The sequence below is a fragment of the Ranitomeya variabilis genome, chromosome 5 (assembly GCF_051348905.1).
Source record: "Ranitomeya variabilis isolate aRanVar5 chromosome 5, aRanVar5.hap1, whole genome shotgun sequence".
In the NCBI taxonomy this organism is placed as follows: Eukaryota; Metazoa; Chordata; class Amphibia; order Anura; family Dendrobatidae; genus Ranitomeya; species Ranitomeya variabilis.
The window spans coordinates 323,671,720-323,695,659 of record NC_135236.1 but is presented as its reverse complement, the minus strand read 5'-3'; the positions used below and the strand labels follow the sequence as shown (position 1 = coordinate 323,695,659).

Sequence of the window (23,940 nt, the reverse complement as noted above, 5' to 3'; positions counted from 1 at the left end):
AAGAGATCTTGAGTGCATTTTAGAAAAGTAATTCTTTTAAATAATATTTAGAACACTTTTCACAAATAAACATTAAAGAATTGGGATATTTTTCACTTGAATATTTTAAATATATTTAGGCACAAGTTGGTACACTTATAAACCAAAAGAATAGTATATATGTAAAGTTAATTTATATAAAATACATAATTTAAATATCTTAGGTACTCAGAGAAACCAAATCAGACCACACTTCCAAAATGAAAGCTGTTGACTATGCAGGACACAATCCAAAGTGGTTCATAATATACAGTAGAGGAAATAAGTATTTGATCCCTTGCTGATTTTGTAAGTTTGCCCACTCACAAAAACATGAACAGTCTATAATTTTAAGGGTAGGTTAATTTTAACATTGAGAGATAGAAAATCAAAAATAAAATCCAGAAAAACATACTGTATAAATTGTATAAATTTATTTGCATTTCACAGTGAGAAATAAGTATTTGATCCCTCTGGCAAACAAGACTAAATACTTGGTGGCAAAACCCTTGTTGGCAAGCATAGAAGTCAGATGTTTTTGATAGTTGATGATGATTGTGCACATGTCAAGAGGAATTTTGGTCCACTCGTCTTTGCAGATCATCTCTAAATCATTAAGATTTTGAGGCTGTCACTTGGCAACTCAAAGCTTCAACTCTCTCTATATGTTTTTTATGGGATTAAGGTGTGGAGACTGGCTAAGACACTCCATGACCTTAATGTGCTTCTTTTTGAGCCACTCCTTTGTTGCCTTGTATGTTTTGGGTCATTGTCTCTCTGGAAGACACAGCCACGACCCATTTTTAATGTCCTAGAGGAGGGAAGGAGGTTGTCACTCAGGATTTTACGGTGCATGGCTCCATCTATTCTCCCATTGATGCGGTGAAGTGGTCCTGTGCCCTTAGCAGAGAAACACCTGTTGTGAACTCTGTTCTCAAACTCCCTCCTGTGGTCAGGAATGGTATTTCTGTGAGTTCTGTCCATGGGTTCCCTCTGGTGGCTGAAAGTGGAGCTGCTGGTCTGGAGGTGGCTTCCTCAGCTGCATCGTTTAAGACTGGGCTGGTTCCTCTATTTAACTCTGCTCAGATCGTTACCTGATGCCAGTTGTCAATGTATCTGTACTGGTTCAGATCTCACTTGGATCTCCTGATTACCTGTCTACTTCAGCAGAAGCTAAGTCCCTGTTAAGCTCATTTGTTGTTCATTTGTGTGCTGGATATATTTCTGAGTACCTGCTAAGTTTTGTCCAGCTGGCTATCATGATATTGTCTCGCTAGCTGGAAGCTCTGGGTTGCAGAGTGGCACCTACCGCGCCGTGAGTCGGCGCGGGGGGTTTCTTGCTCACTCTGCGTGGCTTTTTGTAGTTTTTTGTGCTGACCGCAAAGATCCCTTTATCTATCTTCTGTCTATTTAGTAAGTCGGGCCTCCTTTGCTGAAACCTGTCTCATTCCTGTGTTTGTGCCTTCCTCTTAACTCACAGTCAATATATGTGGGGGGCTGCTCTTTTCCTTTGGGGAATTTCTGTGAGGCAAGGTGAGGCTATATTTCTCTTTAGGGGAAGTTACCTCTCAGGCTGTGAAGAGTCATCTAGGCAGAGTCAGGTACGATCCACGGCTAATTCTAGTGTGTGTGATAATAGATTAAGGCTGCGGTCAGCAGAGCTTCCACTTCCCAGAGCTCGCTCTATTTTGCAGTTTTGACCATCAGGTCATTCCCGGTGCTCCTAACCACCAGGTCCAGCTATAACAGTACAACTGGCCAAAAAGTGTTAATGCATCTCAATAGAGGGATAAGAGAAGTTCTGAGACCATTTTTTTTTCTCTGCAGTGTGTTTAGTCTTTTTTTCCCCCCTAAACCTCTGGGTGATTCATAACTCAGGTGTAGATATGGACATTCAAGGTCTGTCCTCTTGTGTGGATAATCTCACTGCAAGGGTACAAGGTATTCAGGATTATATAGTTCAGAATCCTATGTTAGAGCCTAGAATCCCAATTCCTGATTTGTTTTCTGGGGATAGATCAAAGTTTCTGAATTTCAAGAATAATTGTAAACTGTTTCTTGCCCTGAAACCTCGCTCCTCTGGTGACCCTAGTCAGCAAGTAAAAATCATTATTTCCTTGTTGCGTGGTGACACTCAAGACTGGGCATTCTCCCTTGCGCCAGGAGATCCTGCATTGTTTAACGTAGATGCGTTTTTTCTGGCGCTTGGATTGCTCTATGACGAACCAAATTCTGTGGATCAGGCAGAGAAAATCTTGCTGGCTCTATGTCAGGGTCAGGATGATGCTGAAATGTATTGTCAGAAGTTTAGAAAGTGGTCTGTGCTTACTCAATGGAATGAGTGTGCTCTGGCAGCGATTTTCAGAAAGGGTCTTTCTGAGGGCCTTAAGGATGTTATGGTGGGGTTCCCCACGCCTGCTGGTCTGAATGAATCAATGTCCTTGGCTATTCAGATCGATCGGCGTTTGCGGGATCGGAAAGTTGTGCACCATATGGCGGTGTCCTCTGAGCAGAGGCCTGAGCCTATGCAATGTGACAGGACTTTGACCAGAACTGAACGGCAAGAGCACAGACATCAGAATGGGCTGTGTTTTTACTGTGGTGACTCCACTCAAACTATCTCTGATTGTCCTAAGCGCACTAAGCGGTCCGCTAGGTCTGTCACCATTGGTACTATACAGCCTAAATTTTTTTTGTCCGTTACTTTTGATTTGCTCTTTGTCATCCTACTCTGTTATGGCGTTTGTGGATTCAGGCGCAGCCCTGAATTTGATGGACTTAGAGTATGCCAGGCGCTGTGGTTTTTTCTTGGAGCCCTTGCAGCATCCTATCCCATTAAGGGGAATTGATGCTATGCCTTTGGCCAAGAATAAGCCTCAGTACTGGACCCAGTTGACCATGTGCATGGCTCCTGCACATCGGGAAGATATTCGCTTTTTGGTGTTGCATAATTTGCATGATGTGGTCGTGTTGGGTTTGCCATGGCTACAGGTCCATAATCCAGTATTGGACTGAAAATCTATGTCTGTGTCCAGTTGGGGTTGTCAAGGGGCCCATGGTGATGTTCCAGCGTTGTCAATTTCTTCTTCCACTCCTTCTGAAGTACCTGAGTTTTTGTCGGATTACCAGGATGTATTTGATGAGCCCAAGCCCAGTGCCCTGCCTCCTCATAGGGATTGTGATTGTGCTATTAATTTGATTCCTGGTAGTAAGTTTCCTAAAGGCCGACTTTTCAATTTATCTGTGCCAGAACACGCCGCTATGCGGAGCTATATAAAGGAGTCCTTGGAGAAAGGGCATATTCGCCCGTCGTCGTCACCATTGGGAGCAGGGTTCTTTTTTGTGGCCAAGAAGGATGGTTCTCTGAGACCTTGTATAGATTACCACCTTCTTAATAAAATCACGGTCAAATTTCAGTACCCTTTGCCTCTATTGTCTGATTTGTTTGCTCGGATTAAGGGGGCTAGTTGGTTTACCAAGATAGATCTTCGAGGAGCGTATAATCTTGTGCGTATTAAGCGGGGAGATGAATGGAAAACCGCATTTAATACGCCCGAGGGCCATTTTGAGTATCTGGTGATGCCATTCGGGCTTTCTAATGCGCCATCTGTATTCCAGTCCTTTATGCATGACATCTTCCGAAAGTATCTGGATAGATTCATGATAGTATATTTGGATGATATTTTGGTCTTTTCGGATGATTGGGAGTCTCGTGTGAAGCAGGTCAGAATGGTGTTCCAAGTCCTTCGTGCTAATTTCTTGTTTGTGAAGGGGTCTAAGTGTCTCTTCAGAGTTCAGAAGGTTTCCTTTTTGGGCTTCATTTTTTCCCCTTCTACTATCGAGATGGATCCAGTTAAAGTCCAGGCCATTTATGATTGGACTCAGCCTACATCTGTAAAGAGCCTTCAGAAATTCCTGGGCTTTGCGAATTTTTACCGTCGCTTTATCGCTAATTTTTCTAGTGTTGTCAAACCACTGACTGATTTGACCAAGAAAGGTGCGGATGTGGTGAATTGGTCCTCTGCGGCCGTGGAGGCGTTTCAGGAGCTGAAACATCATTTTTCTTCGGCTCCTGTGTTGTGTCAGCCAGATGTTTCGCTCCCTTTTCAGGTCGAGGTTGATGCTTCTGAGATTGGAGCAGGGGCTGTTTTGTCTCAGAGAAGTTCTGATGGCTCTGTGATGAAGCCATGTGCTTTCTTTTCTAGAAAGTTTTCACCTGCTGAGCATAATTATGATGTCGGCAATCGGGAGTTGTTAGCCATGAAGTGGGCATTCGAGGAGTGGCGACATTGGCTTGAGGGCGCCAAGCATCGCGTGGTGGTCTTGACGGATCACAAGAATTTGACTTATCTCGAGTCTGCCAAGCGGTTGAACCCTAGACAGGCTCGTTGGTCACTGTTTTTCTCCCGTTTCGATTTCGCGGTTTCATACCTTCCGGGTTCTAAGAATGTGAAGGCTGATGCCCTTTCAAGGAGTTTTGTGCCTGATTCTCCGGGGGTTTCTGAGCCGGCTGGTATTCTCAAAGAGGGGGTGATATTGTCTGCCATCTCCCCTGATTTGCGATGGGTTCTGCAGGAGTTTCAGGTGGATAGACCTGACCGCTGTCCCTGATAGATGGACTAGTAGGGTTATCTCGGAGGTTCATTGTTCGGTGTTGGCTGGTCATCCTGGAATTTTTGGTACCAGAGATTTGGTGGCTAGGTCCTTTTGGTGGCCTTTCTTGTCCCGGGATGTGCGTGCTTTTGTGCAGTCCTGTGGGACTTGTGCTCGGGCGACGCCCTGCTGTTCTCGTGCCAGTGGGTTACTTTTGCCCTTGCCGGTCCTGAAGAGGCCCTGGACGCATGTTTCCATGGATTTTATTTCTGATCTCCCTGTCTCTCAAAGGATGTCGGTCATCTGGGTGGTTTGTGATCGCTTCTCTAAGATGGTCCATTTGGTACCCTTGCCTAAGTTGCCTTCATCCTCTGATTTGGTTCCGTTGTTTTTCCAGCATGTGGTTCGTTTGCATGGCATTCCGGAGAACATTGTGTCGGACAGAGGTTCCCAGTTTGTTTCGAGGTTTTGGCGGTCCTTTTGTGCTAAGATGGGCACTTATTTGTCTTTTTCTTCTGCTTTCCATCTTCAGACAAATGGCCAAACTGAGCGAACCAATCAGACTTTGGAGACCTATCTGAGATGCTTTGTTTCTGCTGATCAGGATGATTGGGTGACCTTCTTGCCATTGGCTGAGTTCGCCCTTAATAATCGGGCCAGTTCGGCTACTTTGGTTTCACCTTTTTATTGTAATTCTGATTTCCATCCTCGTTTCTCTTCAGGGCAGGTTGAGCCTTCGGACTGTCCTGGTGTGGATTCTGTGGTGGACAGGTTGCAGCAAATTTGGACTCATGTAGTGGACAATTTAACATTGTCACAGGAGAAGGCTCAACGTTTCGCTAACCGCCGTCGCCGTGTTGGTCCTCGACTTCATGTTGGGGATCTGGTTTGGCTGTCATCTCTTTATGTTCCTATGAAGGTTTCTTCTCCTAAGTTTAAGCCTCGTTTTATTGGGCCTTATAAGATTTCTGAACTCCTCAATCCTGTGTCATTTTGTTTGGACCTTCCAGCTTCTTTTGCCATCCATAATGTGTTCCATAGGTCGTTGTTGCAGAGATATGTGGCGCCTATGGTTCCTTCCGTTGACCCTCCTGCTCCGGTGTTGGTCGAGGGAGAATTGGAGTATGTGGTGGAGAAGATTTTAGATTCTCGTATCTCGAGACGGAAACTTCAGTATGTGGTCAAATGGAAGGGCTATGGTCAGGAAGATAATTCCTGGGTTCTTGCCTCCGATGTCCATGCTGCTGATTTGGTTCGTGCCTTTCATTTGGCTCGTCCTAATCGGCCGGGGGGTTCTGGTGAGGATTCGGTGACCCCTCCTCAAGGGGGGGGTACTGTTGTGAACTCTGTTCTCGAGCTCCCTCCTGTGGTCAGGAATGGTATTTCTGTGAGTTCTGTCCGTGGGTTCCCTCTGGTGGCTGAAAGTGGAGCTGCTGGTCTGGAGGTGGCTTCCTCAGCTGCATCGTTTAAGACTGGGCTGGTTCCTCTATTTAACTCTGCTCAGATCGTTACCTGATGCCAGTTGTCAATGTATCTGTACTGGTTCAGATCTCACTTGGATCTCCTGATTACCTGTCTACTTCAGCAGAAGCTAAGTCCCTGTTAAGCTCATTTGTTGTTCATTTGTGTGCTGGATATATTTCTGAGTACCTGCTAAGTTTTGTCCAGCTGGCTATCAGATATTATCTCGCTAGCTGGAAGCTCTGGGTTGCAGAGTGGCACCTACCGCGCCGTGAGTCGGCGCGGGGGGTTTCTTGCTCACTCTGCGTGGCTTTTTGTAGTTTTTTGTGCTGACCGCAAAGATCCCTTTATCTATCTTCTGTCTATTTAGTAAGTCGGGCCTCCTTTGCTGAAACCTGTCTCATTCCTGTGTTTGTGCCTTCCTCTTAACTCACAGTCAATATATGTGGGGGGCTGCTCTTTTCCTTTGGGGAATTTCTCTGAGGCAAGGTGAGGCTAATTTCTCTTTAGAGGAAGTTACCTCTCAGGCTGTGAAGAGTCGTCTAGGCAGAGTCAGGTACGATCCACGGCTAATTCTAGTGTGTGTGATAATAGATTAGGGCTGCGGTCAGCAGAGCTTCCACTTCCCAGAGCTCGCTCTATTTTGCAGTTTTGACTATCAGGTCATTCCTGGTGCTCCTAACCACCAGGTCCAGCTATAACAAACACCCCCAAAACATAATGTTTCCACCTCCATGTTTGACAGTGGGGACGGTGTTTTTTCGGTGATAGACAGCATTTCTCTTCCTCCAAACATGGCGAGTTGAGTTAATGACAAAGACCTCAATATTTCAATAGGTCCTGCACATGTGCCTTCTTAAGCAGGGAGACTTTGCGGGCACTGCAGGATTTTAAGCCTTTACGGTCTAATGTGTTAATGTGTTATCAATGGTTTTCTTGGTGACTGTGGTCCCAGCTACTTTGAGATCACATTAACAAGTTCCCCCTGTGTAGTTTTAGGCTGATCTCTTACCTTTCTCATGCTCAAGGATACCCCACAAGGTGAGATTTGCATGGTGCCTCAGATCGATGTCGATTGACAGTCATTTTGTATTTCATCCATTTTCTTACTATTGCACCAACAGTTGTCTCCTTCTCACCCAGCATTTTACTTATGGTTTTGTAGCCCATTCCAGCTTTGTGCAGGCCTATGATCTTGTCCCTGAAATCCTTATAAAGCTCTTTGGTCTTGCCCATGTTGTATAGGTTGGAGTCCAACTGATTGAGTCTGTGGACAGGAGTCTTTTATAAAGGTCTCTATGTAAGACAGCTGTCTTTAATGCAGGTAACAAGTTGATTAGGAGCATGTAACTTGTCTGTAGGATCCAGAACTCTTAATGATTTGTAGGGGATCAAATAGTTATTTCTAACTGCAAAATGCAAATAAACTTATATAATTTATACAATGTGAGTTTCTGGATTTTATTTTTGAGATTCTATCTTTCAATGTTAAAATTAACCTACCCTTAAAATTATAGACTGTTCATGTCTTTATCAGTGGCCAAACTTACAAAATCAGCAAGGGATCAACACTTATTTCCCCCACTGTATATATGATGAATGTGCTTGGGCCACGTTAAATGGTGTAACTATTACAATAAATACTTGCTGCTACAATATTTATCAATGTGTCCAACCATTAATGAATACATTTGTCTCTTCACCACTTGTCAGTGAATTACAGATTTATGAGTCACTCTCATTGTGTCTTATATTCATAAGAATGATGGAACTCTAATTTATTTATTGCTTACTATAGTAAAATTATTTCCCATTATTAACACTTTCTTAGTGAAGCATGCTGTTTAGTGGTTGCTGCTAGCTACTGCAGATCAGCTCAAATTTTCTTCAGTAGGTGATGATCAGCAGTATGGTGGTGTCGAGCCCTGTGCATTGTTCACATCTCACCATCACAGTCTTAAGTGACAACAGCTGATCGGTGCGGGTTTGGGACCCCAATCAACCTTACTTTGATGACCTGTTCTAAGAATAGGTTGTTAACATAAAATAAGTGGACAATTCCTTTAATTTCTCCATCCTAAAGAAGGGGAATATCTACCATGGTATGCATGTTTTTATGAACCCAATAAGTCTCCTGTTGATGGTTTCTGAACCACTACTTTGCTGAAAAGTTTCTTTTAAACTATGCAATGTGATCAATCTTAAATTAAAGACACTGGCCCCCAATTCATCAATGTCTATTCACCAGAAATCTGGAGTTAAAACATTTTGATGAGTCACTAATATTTTGTGCATTTTTTTTTTTTTGCAACGTTTGGTGTTTTCATGTGTAGACTGCCCGGCTTTGCCAAAATGGGCAAACAGGCGGGATGCCACAGGTCACCTAATTCATGACAAACTGTAGTGTTACTTACACCAGACATAGTACTCCAGTCTCTGAGTAAGATTTATGGAGGCACAGCCAAATTCATTCAGAACCCTGTGTCTCTCAAAGAATCAGGGGCATCTGACTCCAAAACGCCCTCTAATCAAGACCAACAGTGCTCACACTGGCCTTGATCAATCAGGGCTAAAATGTCTGAGTCACTTGAGGTCATAAAAACGTATTTGGAGATTGCTTAGCTGCTCATGCATAATAGCCAATATGACATCAGGGAATTTCATACATTTACAAATGGGAGTGATTCAATAATAGCATCTTATATTCAGATAATGCTTGTATGCAGTATTGAGAAACTTTAATTGCACCCAGACAAGGAGATTATTAATAGATTGTTCTTGTTTGTCAAGGGAGCAATAAATCTAACGTTCTATATGTAATGTGCAGTGTTTATGCCTTTAAGTGTTTTTACCGCTCAGAAGAGATGGTGTATCGCCAGAATCACTTCCTCATGGGTGGTAATTCAGACTGCCAGGCACTCCTTAGACTCCAGAATAAGGATACCACAGCAGCAGAAGTAGAACACAAGCAATCTGAACATTATGAAATATCCGGCAATACCAATAATGCTGCCTCATTGAAATGCTACACCAAACAACTGGCAAGATGGAAAGACGCTGCAGGTACTGATTACCTAATTGCTTTAACCTTTCCATACAAAATGACAGCCCTAGGCAAACACAAACTACTATTATAAGAATAAATGACTATATTGCAAAAGGAATATTTGACAGTACATTGACAACATTGACAATGAGTTTTACGGAGCACATTGTGAAGCATTTTGCCATAAGCTGCATTGGATCAAGATTTCCAAATAAGTACAAAAGTCTCATTAAACCTGAAGCCATAAATGAAATCTAAAATCACTGCAGAACACTTTCAAAGTTTATTTTCCAATAAAAATATTAAAATGGTCTAAAAATATTTTTTTTCGCTGTCACTCAATATCTGTAGGTAGCTGTAAATGAACTTTAGGGCTCATGCACCCTGGCTAGGAGCCTTATGGCAGTGGACTGGGGATCCTGAAGTGTGGATTCATATACCACTCTACTAGCTACAAGGTTCTCTCCAGCATTAGTACTGGGTTAAAGAGCTCACACATAATTTTTCTTGCCGGATTTTTACAAAATCCACAAAAACCCTCTGCAATTCATACTAACAGTAAGGTAATGCATCTTTTATAGGTGTTCCTATCTTTTATGGGAGTGCCCAACTTTTATGGAAGTTATGTTGTGACTCTGAGCCATAATGCAGAAACATTATTTAACCCAATGATGTTCAGCAGTCAGAAAAGTTGTAATGTATATAACCAGTTTACAGCTCTGGCAAAAATTAAGAGATTACCACATCAAAACCCTGTCATGGGCAGCCCAATCTCCTGACCTGAACCCCATTGAAAACCTCTGGAATGTAATCAAGAGGATGGTGGATAGTCACAAGCCATCAGGCAAAGAAGAACTGCTTACATTTTTGCACCAGAAGCAGTGTGAAAGACTAGTGGAAAGCATGCCAAGACGCATGAAAGCTATTATTAAAAATCATGGTTATTCCACAAAATACTGATTTCTGAACTCTTCTTGAGTTAAAACATTAATATTGTTGTTTCTAAATGATTGTTTTCTTTGGATTATTTGAGGCCTGAAAGCACTGGGGTTTTTAATTTTTACCATTTTTCTTTACATTTTACTCAAAATTATACCTATAAAGAGAAAAATCTGAACATTTTCCAGTGGTCTCTTAATTTTTGACAGAGCTGTATTTGGGTCTGAGGGGGAACTATAGACTGTTGGAAGTTAAAAGGGTTGTCCTCTCAAAACAAGTTATCGCTATAGACGAGTGAACCTGAACGGCTAAGTTCGAGGTTTGTACCGGACACCTAGTGTCTACAACACCCAGCACTGTCTGTGACCGGTGGTTACGTCAGTAAGGTTTCCACTTACTGCCAGTCAGAGTTGCAGTGTGACAGAATGAAAAACAGCTGCTTTGACCGGCGGTAACCTTACTGACATCACCGCTGGTCTCAGCCACGTGGTATGCTGGCCAATCGCAGCCATGCCAATTCTCGGCATGGCTGTGATGTGGCCAGAAATGCCCACAGCCTAAATGCTTGATGACTGGTTGCGCTGCAGCCTTTCAACAAGCTTAATTTGGGTGCTGAACCCAACAGTAACACGGACTTCCATTTAGAAGTCTGTGTTTGGGGTTCGGTACTGTCCATTTGGTGTCCGGTACGAACTCGAACTTTACCATTCAACGTCTCTCATCCCTAGTTATCATCTTTCTACAGGTAAGCTGATAAGTGGGGTTCCGACTGCTGGGGCATGCATCGATCAGCAGATCGGGGAATTTTTAGTCCTGACAAGGAACTTTTATTCACCATTATTACAAGATGGTGTTGCAGGTGGGAAGTCCAACCTCCATTCATTCACTATGCAGCTGCCGGAAAAATCCAAATGCAGTGCTCAACGGCCCAAAAGGGAGTGAATTCTTGATTTTGGGCCTGTTAAGAGTCTATATGAATCACACAGAAAAAAACTCTGTATGTCTACGAATGCAATTATTGTTCATTAGAGGTATAGTATATTCTTATACATTTTTAATGAAGAATATTGTTGTCATAAATCGCAATATGATGCATAAATAAGCAGCAAGGGTGGATTTGTTCAGAGTACAAGTAAACACTACTTAAATATACATTTAGGGTTTTGAGATGTTTATATTTCTCAAATCTTGAGATAATTAAAACTAGGGTTGAATTGCAGATCTGAGAGGACTTGCACTTAGTGTGGATCCGATGCGTGTCTGCATGATTCAGTGCACAGCTGTAATAGAGCTGAGTGCCATGTAATAATTATCTGTGGTTTCCTGCTCCTTTCTTTCCTGGAGGTTGTATCTATTCTGAAATCACTCATAGCATTTGATATAGAATTAACTTCCTCTCCATTAAACTAGATTTAATGCTATCTACTTACTGATTGTGAAGCGCAGGCTTAATTATTTGCAGTGATTCATTATTTTCAATATTATGATTCATATTTATTGCAGGAGGTTACAGATCTCTGTCAGCTATCAACTCATCGGGGATGTAGATGGCTAATTAAGGAAAAAGAAAATAATTCCTTAGTGGTATATGAACTAACCTTACTTGCCTCTGAGAATAATTCCTTTCATCTTTATGATGCTTTTCTATTATGACAAAAATAGAGGATGGTACAGTAGGCACTGGAAATGTCTTGGGGAAAGACCAACAATTTATGACAGAAGATTATCCCTAAAGGCTAAGAGGATCCCATTACTATGCTACTAACCATCACTTTTACTCAAGCCAAGACTTCAAATCCTAAGAATTCCTTTGACTCTGTTTCAGTATAATGTACGGTACTTGTAGCATTCACAATGCTAACATGTCATTAGATAGTAAAATTAGCAAGTCTTAGATCTACTCCTGGAAATAAAGGTGAACGGACATCTATTTACCTCATTCACATTTAAAAGGGTTGTCTCAAGTTTGGACGTTATCCCCTATCCATGGGATAGCGCTGGAGTCGAACACTGAGACCCTCACCGATTCTAAGAACTGCATGGAGCAATAGTCGATCATGTACACATCTGCTCCATTCATTTATTGGAACCACCGGAGATCTCAACGGCGCTTCTATTAAAACTTAATAGAGTAGGCGTGCATATTATTGACCACCACTCCATTCACACGGAGCGAAGACTCCATTCGGATCGGTGGGAGCCCACGCAATTTATGCCTCAGTGACTGGAAAGTTATTCCCTATACCATGAATAGGGGATGATTTCCAAAATTATAACAACTTTTTTCAGTAAAGCAATATACATATCACAACTACACATGAAATTTTTAGCACTACCTCTTGGATTTTGGAAGTCAGTACCAAATCCTGTATGGTAGTTGTTTTTGGTGTGAATTAGCATGGACAGCACAGCTTGCCATTGGTAGTTTTGGATTAGGACTCATCTGGAGATGGAATCTAAGAATTAGTTTTAAAACACCTCTGATTATAGCATGGACTAAGAAATACCTCAAGTCCACACTAGCTTACAAATAATGCCATAATCAATAAGTAACATGGTTGTAGAAGTCCTAGCTTATGCCTGGCTGAGTTCAAGTAATATGCAAACACACATATGGGTCTGGATAGGTAAGAATTAATAATAATAATAATAATAATAATATGGGCTGAAAACAAACTGAGTTTATGCAAAAAAAAAAATCTAAAGAATATCACATTTGCACAGGTACTATGGAACTTTGCTGCCCAGGCAAAGTATGGCCATCCAAAGGGGGGTTAATTGCACCTGTCAATTCATACAAAAAATCCTGTTTGGGAGAGAAGAACAGACAAATCGCAGCTCCCTAAGTGCGTAAACACAATATTATAGTCTTTAAAGGGTGCACAATTTTATGCACTCACTTGATAAAAGACTAAAATGGCTTTAGATTGTGTATCCTCAAAATTCCCTCTGGGTTACTTTTCAATAGGCAGGGATTGCAGCTTGCCTCGGGTGGATCCAAGTGAAAGAGCCAGAGTAAGGCTCTGGAAGGAAGTTATATGACTTCCAATAACCTGATGTCATTTTTTTAAAAAGAATTGGACGTTTTTAAATGGTAACCATACTTTCAAGTAATTTTTCAGCTGCGCTGTGTGCATACATGACGAATAACAATATCTCTTGCTATTACATGACTTCTATCCTGCATTTTCACCATTTTTTACCTATGCATGCTCTATTTCTTAATTTAGGCTATGTGCACACGTCAGGATTTCTGGCAGATATTCTCCTGACAAAAAACGGACATTTCTGCCAGAAATCTGCATGTGTTTTTATGGCGATTTTACCGTGTTTTTACCACGATTTTACCGCGTTTTTACAGAGTTTTTGACGCGTTTTTTGTGCGTTTTTTCTTAATGCATAGAATAGCGGGAAAACGCAAAAAAAACGCAAAATTAATGAACATGCTGCTTTTTTTACCACGATGAGTTTTTTTCGCGGAAAAAACACACCATTTGCACAAAACATGCAGAATGCATTCTACATGATAGGATGCATAATGTATGCATTTTTAATGAGTTTTATAGCATTTTTATCGCAAAAAAAACGAGAAAAAACCCTTAAAGTTCACTCTGAGCTGGTAGGAGGACACTAGCTGCTATAATCTTTGCTATAGACGGCACAACACACAGAGAGCAATTTCTGCTCTTCATTTTTTTTTACCACATGTAGACAAGCCTCAACATGGAGGAAATTATAAGGTAGAACTGAACCATCTACATGTGAATCAACCTCTGAGATGAGGTAAAAAACAGTGTTACAGTGTTCAGCACAATCTTTTTGTGCCTCCTTCTGTCTGATTCCTCACTGTGCTCCTCTTTCCTCCTCCCCCCTATTTATAGAGTATAATGGGCTGCCACATGACACGACAGTGAGCCTGAAAATGGGAAACGTCCAGCTGCCGGGAGGAAATTAATTTTATTCCTTCTGACAGATTCTCGCTTTCAGTCATAGAGGCTTCAATTACCATGCAGTATACAGTGAGGCTGTACAAATGCCCCAGCACTGACTGATTGCTGGCTCAGCAGTGCATCAATGCAGATCCAGCTGTCAGTCAGTGCTGATGCATGAAGCTTCACAAGCCGTGTCAGTATGACTGAAAGCTGAACACACCGGGAGGAAAAAGTTCATTTTTTCCTGACAGCTGTGCTGTCAGTGCAGAGGCCATATGGCATTACAAATTTAGTAGCCTACAGATTAACTCCATGTCTGCACGTTAATAGTTTTTTTTTACATTACAGGTTCCCTTTAAATCCGGAGAGAAAAATTGCATGGCCTCTGAGTCTCTTTCTGCTGACATGGCACTCTCTACAAGGAGAGAAGATACCCCAGACTTCATGAGTAATTTATCGTTATTTATTTATTAATTTATTAACATTTATGCCCATTACATGATTTCTATCTTGCATTTGTCTCCAGTTTTTCCCCTTTGAAGGTCACTCTCTAATTTTCGTTAGCCTGTGAGCAAGACTTTCGAGGCTAAGGCTTCCTTCACACTTCCGTCAGTAGGCGGCCGTCAGAATGCGTCGATGCGACCTATCGACGTATGTCTTAAAAATAGTGCAAAACGGATGCAACACATCCTTTGTCCTAATGGATGCATTAAAGTTGGCACTGCCTGAATTTCAATGTATAAAATTCTAGAGAGACAGAGAGAGAGAAAGATTCCCCTGACTAGAAAATCCTTCCAGGCATGCTCAGAAGAGAAAAATGGGATACGTCACTGGATTCCTGTTTTTGACGGTCAGCAACGGATCCTGCGCCCATAGGCTTCCACTATAGCCACCGACGGACAGCGCAGGACCTGTCGCTGAGCGATTTTCCGACGTGCAGAAAAAATGTTCCTCTGAAGGTTTTCTCCGCCCGACGGACAGTTATTTTCCGACAGATCCAGCGCACGACGGATGAAACAGATGGCCATCCGTCACAATCCGTCGCTAATACAAGTCTATGGGGAAAAAAACAGGATCCAGCAGAAAAATTTGCAGGATCCTGTTATTTAAAAAATTGACGGATTATGACGGGAGGTAAGACACGGAAGTGTAAAAGAGGCCTAGTCTTCCCATACACTGCACACATAGACAAGAAGCATTACTGCTGTCTTGTCTCCATATAGCGCACCATCAGAAGCAGCAGTATCAAGCAGCAGTACTGAGCAGTGTACCATCTAGAACAGAGAGCTAAATAATTAATTAGAAGGCAGCAGCAGATTGCGTTTGAGTATGTCTGTTTCTTTCTTTCACTTTGCTTTTCACTTCTCTTTTTTATTACACTTTCAATAGACATCAATTGACATCAGTAATCTAACCTGTCAGTGAGCTGGCAGCAGAAGCATAAATAGAAATCATGGGGCCCCATAGCAGAAGTCCTATTTGGCCCCCTCACATAAAAATCAGGGTTACAGAAGAGCATATCGCACAACTATGCAGCCCCTACAAAGTATTTCCCTCCTAGTGAAGCCATAGCCATCCAAACAGTATAATGGCCCATCACATAGCCTTCCAAACAATATAATTGCCCACATATAGCTCTCCAAAACAGTATAATGGACCCGCACATAGCCCTGCAAATAGTATACTGGCCTTAAATAGCCCTCCATATACTATAAAGGCACACATAGCCCTCCAAATATTATAATGGCCTCCACATAAGCATCCAAATATTATAATCCCCCCACACATATCCCTCCAAATATTATAATGACCCCCATATAGCACTCCAAATATAATGATGACACCAACATAGCCTTTTTATAGTATTACCAGCCTCACATTGTCCTCCAAATATTATAATGGGCCCCACAATGTTCCTTATAGTATAATGCACTCCACAAACACACACACACTTAGCCCTACAAATAATATAATAGGCCCCCACAAGGTACTCATTGATTAAAAGCAAACCTCATCTCTTCTCATGTATACAAGTTTCCATATCGTGTGTTCTGCAGCTCTGCACAGAGGGCGCAGTGTTGTGATGGCATGTGCGCTGACAGCCGCAGCTCAGATGCAGGGGGAGAATGATAGATAAGGGATCTGAAGGGTCCCTGTTCCATCATTGTTTTCAATTGTATCGGTGTCCAGGATGCCAATTCAGATAAAAGTGCGATACTTGGCAGGAGAAGCCCCCTCAAGTCACAGACCCCATGGTGGCCGCATGGCCTGCCACTATTGGCGGTACATCACTGGATGGAATTCATTCTTAACCAATTGGAATTTAGCTGTATTTCTGAGTGATTGATGAGTTCAGGAGGTAGAGGAAAAGAAGTGGCTAATAAGTGAAGTAAGAAGCAGATTTCTCTGATAAGATATATTACAAAATGTTTTATATTCACTTGTACTCTTGATTTATTTAAAGTTGGCTTAAAGGATAGTGAGCATATAAAAAATGTACAATGACTAGACTCAATTTCAAATAAGAGTAAATAATGCAATGTAATTGATTTTAACAGGATCTTTTGTATCTATAGACTTTTCTTTCTACTGATTGGAAAATGACCCTATCATATTTCGTACTTTATGTAATATGTACTGTAATCCATATATACAAGATGTCAATGGAAAGTGATGATGGTCATCAATTATGATAAAACTCCATTTCTACCCCATTAGTGGACTTAGCTGGCAATGAAATACATACAGTAGGCTTAATGCTATAATTAAGATCCATCCTAAACTGGATGCTTGCCATGGAGCCTGCATCTAATGTATAAACAAATGCTACAGATGACAGACTTCAGGTTTTTAATATTGGTGATCGTCAGATTGCTAATGGAAAACATCTGTGTTGATTTGGATCCTGTAAGTTATTTCTTGATGGTAAAACCAATACCTGTACCCCTAGAAGCACTAGGCTATCGAAGATAAAATACAATTAGAATGTCATTACATAAAGGGAGAGGATAGATAATAATATTATTACATAAGTCAGTTTTTTCAAAAAGCCACTTCTAGCCATCACCACTCTAGTTAAACCTAAGAAAGTCATTCTTCGATACACTGCTCAGTGTGACGGCTTCCCATTCCCACCCCCGCTTTGCGCCGAGCACATCATGCTGTATAGTGGTTCAATGTGGGTGCTGACTGTGAGTGTATCAGGAGCCGCTTTCTGCTATACTGCTAATCCGGTGGCATGGCATCGTTCTTGTTCAACTATCACCACCTCAGCTGGTAAGTGTGGGCCACAGCGCCCTCTACAGTATAAACAATTAGGTGTCAAGTCCTCTTCTATTCTATGAATGCCTTAGCATGTTGTGGGCTCATCCAACCACACAGTGGCAGAATTTTGGTTTCAAACTGACACAGGATACTGTAAGGCATATATACAGTATATTAGATAATTAATTGGTACTTTGCAAGTTGCAAGAATCTTCTCCGATGACACCTCACTTATTCATAGAACACGAGTTCTGATTATTGTTATACAGTTCTGATTATACAGCATAGAAGCTCTACAAAGAAATCAAATGTCCCATAGCTTCTTGGTGAACCGGTCAGCAATCATGTAGGCTGCAAACAGATGGTAATGCGCAAGATGCGATATAGCCAGGATAATACAAAAAAACCTTCCCCAAACAAAACCATGTGAAACTATATCACAATTATCTCAAAACAAGGTTCTAGATGATGAACCTACCCTGTATACTGCAGACATACCAAAATTGTTTGCATCCTTGAAATTGTTCCAGAAAATGAAGTATTTCTCCAAGAAAATTATTGCAATTTCACATTTTGTTATGCACATGTTTATTCCCTTTGTGTGTATTAGAACAACACAAAAAAATTAGGAAAAAAGGCCAATTGGACATAATTTTACACAAAAAAAAACAAGGGGCCAGACAAAATTGTTGGCACCCTCAACTTACTATCTGGTGGTACACCCTTTGGAATAAAAAACTGCAACCAATCACTTCCTATAACCATCAACAAGTTTCTTACACCTCACAACTGGAATTTTGGACCACTCTTCTTTTGCAAACTTCTCCAGGTCTAGATTTCTCCACAGGTGTTCAATGGGATTTAGATCTGGACTCAAGATCTCTGGAGATGGACTTGTAACCTTGAGTTTTTAGATATTTTTCAACAATTTTGGTTCTCAAGTCATCAGACAGTTCTCTTCTCCTCTTTCTGCTCTCCATGAATATTGTGGTATACACAGACACACAATGGAAAGATAGAGTCAACTTCTCCCTTTTTATTTGATTTCAGGTGTGATTTTCATATTGCCCATATCTGCTTCTTGCCATGGTTGAGTTTGAATGAGCATCACATGCCTGCAACATAGTTGTTTACTCACAATTTTGGAAGGGTGCCAACAATTTTGTCTGGCCCATTTTTTGTGTCTTATGTGAAATTCTGTCCAATTTGCCTTTTTTTCAGTTTTTTTTTGTGTGCGAAATAAACGTGTATAACAAAACACGTGTAATTGCAATAATTTTCTGGGAGAAATACTTCATTTTCTGGAACAACTTCAAGGGTGCCAAAACTTTCGGCCATGTATGTAAATCTCAGCTCCCTGTCATTTATAAGGGTACATAATGTATTTTTTAAATCACATCTGAATCACATCTTATTGGCTCAGAGTAGGAGGCACACCTAAATCCGTGAGTAGTGTTTTAAGCTTAAAAGGAACCTGTTACCAGCAAAAACACTATTATCTTGCACATATGGAGTTAATCTGCAGGTTAATAGCATTACTAAACTGCCCGATGCCTGCATGTAGCCGAATGCTGCGGGGAGCAAATTAAATTTATTTACTCCCTAGCTGCATTCGGTTTCAGTCACAGAGGTGGTGCCGGTTCAGTCACCGCTATGAGAATACAGAACGGAAGCTGTAACCGCGTCCCCGACCCTGACTGATGTGAGTGATTGTCAGTCAGGGCCAGGGAAGCAGTTACAGCCGCCTTTCAGTATATTCAGTGGTGACTGAATCAGCGCCGGTGTTGCCCCCAAGACTGAAATCGAATGCTGTTGGGAAGAATAAAGGAAAAATTCTCCCTTTGATTTTCGGCTACCTGCAGGCGCTGGGCAGGTTAGTAACACTATTAACCTGCAGATTAAGCCCATATCGGCAGATTAATAGCGTTTTTGCTGGTGGCAGTTTCCCTTTAAGGGTACTTTCAGATATTGAAGACTTGGATTTTCTGCAGCACACATGCAGCAAAGTCTGCATGCAGTACTGTACATGCTAATTTGTTGTGGATTTGCCGCAAATTTCACCCGGCACATTTCATAGGTTTACATCCGCAGTGACTTAAAAAAAATTATACTGCAAAATTCATGTGCAGAAATTTCCTCCAATGTTTAAATTGTTGAAGCGTAATCTTCTAATCCAGAACTCTATTTTCTGCATGTAAAGCACGTGGAAGACCTGCTGCAAATGTGCCACATTAGAATACAGTTTGCAGTTATGCAGAGGAATAGTTTGAATCATTCACATTTAAATGCAGGCAATTTAATTGACATTGCTTAATAAAAAGTAATTATTGAAAACACTGAAAATGTACTATGTGTATTGCTATATTATAGAAGTTCTTGTTAAAGGTTGTTACGTGCCTCAGCTATCCGCATCTGCTTGCTATTCTAATATTCTGAGTACACAAGTAGTACTAGCGGATGTGTGCGGAACAAATGTGATTGAGAAAACAATGTATAGTATACAGTATATACCATCAGCTTGCACAGAGAGCATGAACAAACTGGCGCTGCAGGACTAAAATTTGGAACCTGTTGCAAGCTTGCACACAATATAATTAAAGTTGTTAAAACAAAGTATCAAAGAATATTTGCAAGCATCAGCTTAACGTATCGCTGTTGTTATCCGTTAAAAATGAATGCAATATTTTTTTTTCTCCTTTCAAAACAGTGATCAGATATTATAAATTAGTTAAAAATAACACAACAAAAGCAGCAATTTGTTAAACTTTTAAAATAAGCATTAATTGCCTAGACAATCCCCCTCCAATTAGCTCAAGAGACCTCAGAGATCTGTTGCAATGATGTCCAGCTCACGATTCACGTGACCGCTGCTGTCACTCATGCATGCATGGCACGACTAGTGAGGGACATCATTGTTGAGGGAACATTGGAGTTGATGCAGCAGTTCAGAATTTTACCACATTTACTGAGATGTGGTGAAAAATGTTGGTGGAACATGTTTCCACTTAGTCGTATTCACACAGTGTGGTTGATATCAGTCTTTAGAGCATCCATGTGATAGTTATGTCTTGTTTGTTTTTTATCACATCAGTGTACAAAAACATTACATAGAAGAAAGAAAATATAAAACCGAGCTACAACTGTTCATGTGTTATTAAGTAGCAGTAATTAAATAGTGGCAAGTGGTACTGAGTGCAATATAGGTGATCTATTAAATATTATTTACAGTAATGACTGTACTATCAAATATATAATTTGTAGTTATGAAGGTTTATTCCGATTCAGAAAAAGTCACCAACTTATCTGTGCCAAAAAATCTCAATATCTTAAAAAAATTGTACTCTCTTACCTCAGTCAGATGTGGAGTTGGGTTAAATCCACATAAATTGCATACCATATTCTTGCATTCTGTGCATGTGTTAAAATTAGGAAGGTCCTTTGAACCAATGTTTAGTTCTGTTTTACAAAGAGGACATAGTGTTTTTGCTTCTTTGATTTTTTCAATAATTTCTGGCTCTACCGTTGCAGTCTTGCTTAACTCTGGAATGTCTTTCTTTGCTGCTTTCTCTGCCATTTTTTTGTCATCAATCTCTTTTCGCAAAGGACTCAATTTTGGCTCCTCTGATACTTTTGAAGGTACGGGCTGTGTTTCTTTGTTTATCACGGGTAGTTTGGGTGAATGTGGGACCGTAGGCTCTTTTGTAGGCTTTTGATTATCAGCTAATTTTTGTGCAGGTGCAGGTACAGGTTGCTTGGATGCTGTTCCTTGTGTGCTTTGTGTTTGAGTACCTGGTTGGGCTGTTGTTGATATAAAACTGGAGGCTTGGCTAAATATTGATGCACCAAACCCAAAGAGCTTTCCAGTCACTGTCTCTTGTGGTGTTGTAGGTTGTATCTTTGGAGCTTCAGTAACACTTCCAAGATTTAAACTGAAACGTCTTGACTGCTCTTGTGATCTAGGAGGCTGTGCAGTAGGTTGTGCTGCTACCTGTGCACTGCCAGGTTTAGGAAGAGGACTTGGCTTTGTGGATACAGTAGGCTGTGATGTTGTTTGTGAAATGACAGGCTTTTGAGGAGGACTAGGTTTTGGACTTCCTGGTGCATTGGGAGGTGGAACCACAGGTTTGTGAGGAGGACTAGGTTTTGGACTTCCTGGCCCAGAAGACTGTGTAGTTTGTGGACTTGCAGGTTTATGAAGAGGACTAGGTTTTGGACTGCCTGGACCAGAAGGCTGTGTTGATTGGGGAACAGCAGGTTTATGAGCAGGACTAGATTTTGGACTTCCTGGATCAAAAGGCTGTGTTGATTGTGGAACTGTGGGTTTATGAAAAGGGCTAAATTTTGGACTGCCTGGCCCAGGAGACTGTGTTGATTGTGGAGCTACAGGTTTATGAGCAGAACTAGATTTTGGACTTCCTGTCCCAGAAAGCTGTGTTGATTGTGGACCAGTAGGTTTATGAGCAGGACTAGGTTTTGGACTTCCTGGTCCAGAAGGTTGTGTTGATTGTGGAGCTACTGGTTTATGGACAGGGCTAGATTTGGGACTTCCTGGTCCAGAAGACTGTGCTGCTTGTGGAGCTACAGGTCTATGAGCAGGACTAGATTTTGGACTTCCTGGTACAGAAGATTGTATTGATTGTGGAGCTACTGGTTTATGGACAGGGCTAGATTTGGGACTTCCTGGTCCAGAAGACTGTGTTGCTTGTGGAGCTACAGGTTTATGAGCAGGGATAGGTTTTGGACTTCCTGGTGCAGAAGGTTGGGTAGATTGTGGAGGTACGGGTTTATGGGCAGGGCTAGATTTTGGACTGCCTGGTCCAGAAAGCTGTGTTGCTTGTGGAGCGGCAGGTTTATGCACAGGGCTAGATTTTGGACTCCCTGGCATAGAAGACTGTGAAGTGACAGGTTTTTGAAAGAGACTAGGCTTTGAGCTAACAAGTTCTGGAAGTTGTGATGCTTGTTGAGTGACAGGTTTGTCCAAAGGACTAGGCTTGGGACTTATTGGCAGAGGCACCTCCTTTTGAGCTAACTGGTTAGCTGGCATTATCTTTTTTGGACTTTTTGAAGAATCTTCTTTCAGCTGTGATGTCTCTACTTCTTGAGCAGTTATTTGATGTTGACCAGGTAATGCAAACTGTTTAAATTCTTTAGCAGATTGCTGAAAGACTGTTTTTATAGAATCAGTTATTTTGGTTTCTGCTGTTGCAGGGGATGGAGCATAATCAGGTTTATTCTGAGGTTGAGAAGATACAGTCTGAGATGGTTCAACTGTCTGCTTCTTTTCAGGTACTATTGGTTTGGATTTTTCTGATATTGTGGGTTTACCTGTTCTGCTTTCTGTTGCTGGTTGATTAGACTTGGATGGTGAGTCCGGCGCAGATATCTGGCTTTGTACCACAGGTGATGCTTTCAGGCCTTGTTTCATTAATTTATCTGGCACTACATTAGGCTCTTTCTTTGGAGAAGAAACTGATACTCCTGCTAATGGTGCTGCAGGTTTTTGCTTGCCTGGCTGTGGCATAGGTGGACCAGCCATATCCATACCAAGGGCTCTCTGCATCTGACAGTTCAAACAAAGCCATTCTTGCATCTGTTAACAAAAGAAAACAAAATTGAACACATTAACTTCACTGTATAAATTTTAATGTAATGATTCGAAAATTATTGTTTTAATTTACAAACTATCAGACAACGTGCTTTTCATTTCTTATTACTATGGATATATAAAAAAATCTAATCTATCCAAGCAAAGGTAATTTAATTACTTTATAGCCATTTTTGCATTTTAAAAGTCAGGATGGGCCCTATGCTTTTTAATTTATTTTAGTATTCTTGCCCTTTCCTTTATTCTATGTTAACCCAATAGTCCAAATTAACTGTACTAAAATGAACTGAGCAGAAAAAGGAAAAATAAACATTTCAACAGAGCAAGCACAAAAGGAAAGTTATATTTTATCGTTCCATTTTAGTACTATAGATTTAAGAACAAACAGTATTTTAAACGTTGTGTAAAACGTGAAATCTTATAGACAAAAGTCAACTTTTATATCCAAAACCTACTGAGCAACTTTTTAGAACATTCACTTTTTTATATGTACATGAAGTATTCAATGCACCTATATTATACAGGGACATGAGGTCTTTAACATATAAAGCTAAAAATCAGAATTCTGCTAGTTTTCTATGATAAGAATTTGGGAGCCTAAATGATTGCATGAAACATAAAGCTTAGATTGCATAACTTAATTTTCATGCAGGAATCATCAAATTACAGGTAGAAAGATTCCAATTAAAAAACAGAATTTTTTCTTTCACATTTAAGGTAAGGACTAGAAACCATGACATTACTCATAAATATGGTTAGATGCGGGCTGTTACTCAGCTTGTTAGATTGATAAAAACAAATTAAAGTTGTAAAAATGATGTTAAATGGTAGACTAATTATTTTAAAAAGGCTTCCAATAAAATTCCTTTTCTACTCTTAGGGCAGTTTACAATCCTGGACTCATTATGCACATTATTGACCTTCCACTTACATTTTTGACATATCACTGTTTGTATCAGCTCTGACTAAGGCCGGGGTCACACTTGCGAGTGTGATGCAAGAAACTCGCACAATTCTCTTGCATCAATACCCGACACTGCCGCCGGCACTCGGGACCGGATAGAAATAAATGCAGCATTCCC

General features: G+C 41.0%; 1 protein-coding gene across 8 annotated transcripts in view; it reads right to left on the bottom strand.

Annotated features, from left to right (window-relative positions):
• The window catches only part of PCLO (piccolo presynaptic cytomatrix protein), a 732,405-nt gene that overhangs the window by 516,923 nt on the left and 191,542 nt on the right, over positions 1 to 23,940 (bottom strand). For all 8 annotated transcript variants that reach the window (XM_077264661.1, XM_077264660.1, XM_077264664.1 and 5 more), the window contains exon 3: positions 20,603 to 22,843. In XM_077264661.1, the coding sequence (XP_077120776.1) occupies positions 20,603 to 22,843 (2,241 nt within the window). The remainder of the gene's footprint in view (positions 1 to 20,602; positions 22,844 to 23,940) is intronic.